Below are 5,890 nucleotides of genomic sequence, written 5' to 3' on the forward strand. Positions count from 1 at the left end.
CGCTACTCCCCAAATGACTTCTTAAACTTACTTTCCTGTGCCTCCTCACTCTACTCCAGCATGCTCCTTCTCACTTTTACCCTGGGTTGTGGTGAAGTCTGAAGACAAAAGACTTCCCCAAGGCTGGGTCGAGCCCCAGGTGTCCTGGTGATGATGCAACCTGTCTGCCATTTTCATTTAACAGACTGGGCTTTAGACTTGGCCCATGCTGGGTCATTTGCAGGGCAGCCACTGACCAACCCGGTTTCCTTAGCAACTTGCTTCTGGTAACTGATCCCAAGTTTCTTCCTCCGTAAACTTGTCCTAGTGGCACCTATCTTGCCAGACTGTTGCAAGAGTCAGAGACAATGTATGAAAACAGCAATCAAAGTTCCTGGCACAATTTAGGCACTCGGGAAATGGCAGCTGCCCAACTCTTGCCATGCATGGAGGACTTTTGGGCTCTTTACCCGTAAGTTCCCTAAACAACTAGATTTTCCTAGGGCCCGGAAATTCAATCCACTTCAGAGGCATCTTGGCAGCTGAAAGTGCAGCTTCTCCACTCACTTTGTGGAGACTCCGTTGGGGTGGGATAGGCTTAGGATGCTGATTTATGAACACAAAGCAAGAGGCTCCCAGCCTGTGTCCTATCTGGATACTGCTCAAAGCTGAAAGAATTCACATAACTGAAAAAAATGAGTAGTCTCTTTTGCTCACCACCTTCCAGAGGCCCCTTTCCCTGACTCTCCCTCAGCCCTGTCATTCATTTCACGGCCAACAGAAATCCTGCCCTTGTTCAGTGTTCACCTGAGCAAATGCAGATTAACTCTTTGCAGTACCAATGTATTGTGTTGGGAATGGGGAGGGGTGGGAGACTCACTAAACTTCCAGGCCAAGGCGAGGACTGAGCCTGGGCCATTTGTTGCTCCCTTACTGGGCTGGGGAAGGTCACCCATTCCTTGGCGCAGCCCCAGGGAGCCTCCTACCCAAGACCTTTCAGGACTCCAGCAATCGTATCTCTTATAGTACAGCTTGTGGTGTACTCCCACTCTTTTCTCCTTTTATCCTGGCCACTGCTGATTCCCTGACTGAAATCAGCTTCTTGGCCCATACTTGCAAATAGCCATTTTAGACAACTGGATGATTATCCCCACCAGGGCCAAAGAAAACCTGGACTCAGACAGGTTTTGGAAGGACACTATTTCTTTCCCTGAGCGAACTGGCATTTCCTGCAAAACAGGGATGGTGCTGGTGTCACTGACCTGACAGAAATAATGTGTGGCAAGCCCCCAGTACAAAGGAGATGCTCAACAAATCTTTGCCCTGCAGGTTTTCCCACTTACTAGTTGACTAACCTGGAGCTGGGAGAAGGCAATGGCAAGCCACTCCAGTACTATTGCCTAGAGAATCCCATGGATGGAGGAGCCTGGTAGGCTGCAGTCCGTGGGGTCGCTAAGGGTCGGAAACGACTGAGTGACTTCACTTTTCACTTTCACACATTGGAGAAGGAAATGGCAACCCACTCCAGTGTTCTTGCCTGGAGAATCCCAGGGATGGGGGAGCCTAGTGGGCTTCTGTCTATGGGGTCACACAGAGTCGGACACGACTGAAGTGACTTAGCAGCAGCAGCAGCAGCAACCTGGAGCTGACTGACTTTTATGGGTCCCTTCCTGTAAAAGGGGGAAGGTTTAAGTCAGCCTTGCTGCCCAAAGCATTTGAGGCTACAGTTGGGGTTACTGAGGACTGTCCCACCGAGTTCACATGTTTCTTTTGAAGACAGTGACTTTGTGAGTACATTGGCAGGCAGAGAAGGACAGCAGGGTGGCCTATAGGGAAACACTCTGGATTTGCTGGGAGTAGACAGGGGGTCTTGTCTAGCATCTGTCACTTGCTACCTCTGTGGTTCTAGACCGGAAAGTCATTCAGCAATCTGAACCTCAGATTTACACCTTGTCTACCTCTGGAGCCACTATGGACAAATATGGTCCCTCCAGGCCCCCAAACATGCCTTTTGATCTTCTGCAGCCCAAGTGCCTGTCACACTGCCTGAATCATAGAGGTTCCCACCATTTTCTCGTTTGCCAAATGAAGTTGGAGCTGCCGAGGGGTTAGGCTTCCTACTTTTGTCTTTGCCAGCAGGCTGATGTCTGTGGGTCCCTAGGCCTTTGCCAGAAAGTCATTTGCTAGCTTACCCTGGCCCCAGTGACTTTACGTTGCACACAGGTGGAAGCAGGGTAAGTGTGCCTGAGGCAAAGAAAGAAGTGCCCTGGTCACTCTTTTGTGTGTGATAGCTGCTCCCTCTGAGACCCAGGAGGCTGGGTGAGGCACTCTTTCTTAGTGCTCCCTATTAGGGGACTTAGTTCTTACTGTGTTTAGCTCTCTGGGTAGTGTGGTTGTCCTTGGCGGTGGCCAAACCTTCTCATGCTTGTAGCTGATTTGAATATGAGGGATGACTCCCACCTCTCTAGAAGTGCTGCAGGGAAAGGCAGAGGATTCAGAAGCCCCTAGTGATAGAATGGATGGGAAGAGCATTGAACTCCTTAGCGCAGTGAGGAAAGAAAGTGTGAAAGCTCTGGAGGTGGAAAGAAACCTGATACCACAAGACTTCCTACACCATGGGCCACCATGCCAGGTAGCCCTCTGGACTTAATACACTGGCTGAAGGAGAGAATCAAAGTGCTAATTCTGCCCTACTGCTCCCCTCCCCTGCCAACACACACACACACACACACACACACACACACACACACACACCCCTTTAAAACAACTTGTGTGCCTTAACAAGACAGCTCCTCAGAGAGGTACCAGTTTACCTTTCAGAGAGCCCACAGATCGACTCCTTTCTTTGTTTTTTAGAAGCTCTGCTTTTAAGAAGCCTTTTTCTTTTCATTATTCCAGGATTATTATTATTATTAACCATTTTTGACCTCATTAAAATTAGTCATAACTCCTACCCTTTGGGAATCTAGTCCCTCCTCCTCTCTTCCCCATCTCATTCCTTTTTCTCCACTTTCCCCATGACATGACCCTAATAAGAATCTGTGCTCAGTTGCTCAGTCGTATCTGAGTCTTTGCGACCCTATGGACTGTAGCCTGCCAGGCTCCTCTGTCCATGGGATTCTCTAGGCAAGAATACTGGAGTGGGTAGCCATTCCCTTTCCAGGGGATCTTCTCCACCCATGGACCGAACCCAGGTCTCCTGCATTGCCAGCGGATTCTTTGTGGTCTGAGCCACTGGGGAAAGAATTTGTTTCTTCCCCAATGTTCACGCTGCCTTTAGTGCCTCAATTTTACTCCATTCTTCATCTCCAATATTTCTTTCAGACCTCAGGTTTTCACTGACCAAGAATTCTCTGACTGTCCCATCTTTTTAATTCCTGTAGTACCATACAATGTCCTTTTGCCTGCAACCACCCCTCTCCCCTCTGCCCTCCTCTCAAACTGATTTAAATGCAATTTCTATTTCCACAGCACCCTGCGATGTGTTCTTCCCTTTGCCATTGCCCCTTCCCCAAAGCTGGGTTAAGTTTCAAAAAAATACCTAACACACAATCTTTTCATAGTATGCTCTAATGCCCCTTTCAGACTCCCCCAAGCTTATTTAAGCATCTCTTGGATTTTCATAGCACCCTTTGATGTCCTCTTTCCTGTCCCACTCTCCAATAGAGGTCACATAAACTTTTCTACATTTTCATGGTACCCCGTGCTCACTCCCTATTACAGCATTTACCACACTGAGAGTTTCCATATTTGTCTCTCTCACATAATCTAGAACATTCTTAAGAACTGAGAGCTGTGCCTCATGAGTACCCCAGAACATACATTGGTGCCTCACCCATAACTCGTTGCCAATAAATGGACAAAGTATCCTCATCACTAAGCTTTTATTTTTTTCTATATTCTGCAGTAACTATACAAAATCAAGATGGTTGTCTGTATTCTTTACACAACAGGAGAAACAGAGGTTTCAGAAAGGAAGGCCATCAAATAATTATCTCATTCTTCTCTCACAATTTACCGGTTATATCATCACTTTTAAGAGCAGCCTATTTTAATGATAGAAAATATGTGCCCAATCATAGAATATAATGGATAGACTTCATTTTAAAACATTAGCAAAACTGTTACACTAAATCTCAATGACAGAAAATAAAGGAAAATATCTTTTCTTCAATCATATTTTAAAACATATTGTGATCTTAACACTGTATTAAACGGAATAAAATTTACAATGTCTAAAGTAAACGTTCTATTTCTCAAACAATTTGATGATCACAAGTACGAAATACAGTGCCCCCCTCCCCATTATATTCAACTCAGGACTACCTCTTGGGGAGTACCTTTGAAGCTCTTTCCAACCTCCCTCATGGGTGTGCTGCATGTTTCCCTAAGGGGCAGAATAACCTCTCACACCTGAATTGAGGATAGCCTCAACTTCCGCATCATCATCAGAATCCCAATCGTAATTACATGGCCAGTCCTTGGAGCATCGGTTACGCACCCTTGCCACAAAGTGCATGACTTTCAGCTTGCTTGATTCCACGTGTGCTCTAGGTCCCCAGAAGAACTCGTACTCCACGGGGCTGCTACGGGGCACCGGCTTATAAATCAGATACCCTCTGCGCACAAACTCTTCTGTAACGACCTTCTTTGGATCTCCAAAAATGCTGTGCTGCTGGCCAGGCTGCATCCCCAACTTTCCTAGCACTTTCCAGACCAGGGCCTCCTTGGCGCTGTTGCCCATGATGAAGATGAGGGCTAATATAGACATCAGGAGACTTTTCTTGGTGCCTTGAAAGTTGCTCCGGGCTACCGAGGGCTTCTGCGCTTGAGCAGTGCTCAAGGATTCCTCAGGAGTAGTGGATGTCTCCTCTGGAGTGCCTGGGTCTTCCTCTGGGGAGCTCAGGTCGTCCTCCGGGATGCTCGAGACCACAGAGGCGGCCATCGGGGTCTCAGAGATTTCTGAGGCCTGAATCTTACGACTGTTGCGGTTCTCCTCTGCGGCCCTTGCGTTACGGCGACGCCGGCTCTTTCGTCCCCGTGGCATGTCTTCTACTAAGGGCACGGAGTCTATAGCAATCCTAGAGTAAGATGCCTGCCGAAAGCAGCTATCTCTACTTTAAAGGGGGGGCAGCCGCTGAAGCCACCAACATCAGTAGAGTCTTTGTAACAACAAGCGAGACGTTCTCAGCAAACAAGCTAACACCTACGTAAAGCCGACTTGCCGGAGCAACAGCCCCCAGCGCTCGCCCCGGCAGCAAAGCACGAGAATGCAAAGCTGAACTGACTCCACCTAACCTGCCACGCAATCTCCAAAATCGAAAAGGAAGTGGGCGGTTCGTTCAGGCAAACTTCCGCTGTCAGATAGAAGAACGGACAAGCCAAGGCAGGGGTGGGACTAAGGCAGAAAAGTTGATTTGGGATTGGCGAGGGCTGGGGTATGCAACGAGAAATAAATAGATTAGTGTTCCTTCATTTTTCAGTGTTGTACGAGATTGGTTGGCAGATCTTGGGAAAGAGTGTGTATCTACTCCATTCTCAGGCTGAGGGTGTATATGAGACAGTGTGGGAGGCGCACGAGTGTATTCTTGGAAGCAAACAGCTAGTCCCAGCTCTCCTTTCCTGTCTTGGAAAGTGTCCAGCTGCATAGCCTTTAAAATGTTATATATTCACGAGATTATTAAGCAGGGCACTGACAGAATCAGATTTGCATTTGTACAGCCACAAAGGAGCAGACGATTGTCTGGCAGGTCATTTAGGAAGTATTTAGAATAAGAAGCAAGAGAGAATGAAAGCGAGCCTTAAGGTGGTTGCTATGGGGATGGAAAGGCAGAAAGACATTTTAAAGGTGATCATTGACAGGCTTTAGAGACAGATTGGATGAAAGTGGTGAATACGGAGTGGGTGGTGG

The 5,890-nt window shown here is 47.6% G+C and overlaps 1 protein-coding gene across 1 annotated transcript; it reads right to left on the reverse strand.

The window, feature by feature from the left end:
* Positions 1-3,846: 3,846 nt before the first annotated feature.
* MAGEH1 (MAGE family member H1) lies at positions 3,847-5,302 on the reverse strand. The gene has a single exon (XM_055438215.1). The coding sequence runs from the start codon at positions 5,024-5,026 to the stop codon at positions 4,367-4,369; it is 660 nt and encodes a 219-aa protein (XP_055294190.1). The 5' UTR covers positions 5,027-5,302; the 3' UTR covers positions 3,847-4,366.
* Between the last annotated feature and the right edge of the window lie 588 nt (positions 5,303-5,890).

This window comes from Moschus berezovskii, chromosome X (assembly GCF_049115385.1).
Source record: "Moschus berezovskii isolate FMDL1 chromosome X, NW_MosBer_1.0, whole genome shotgun sequence".
Classification (NCBI taxonomy): Eukaryota; Metazoa; Chordata; class Mammalia; order Artiodactyla; family Moschidae; genus Moschus; species Moschus berezovskii.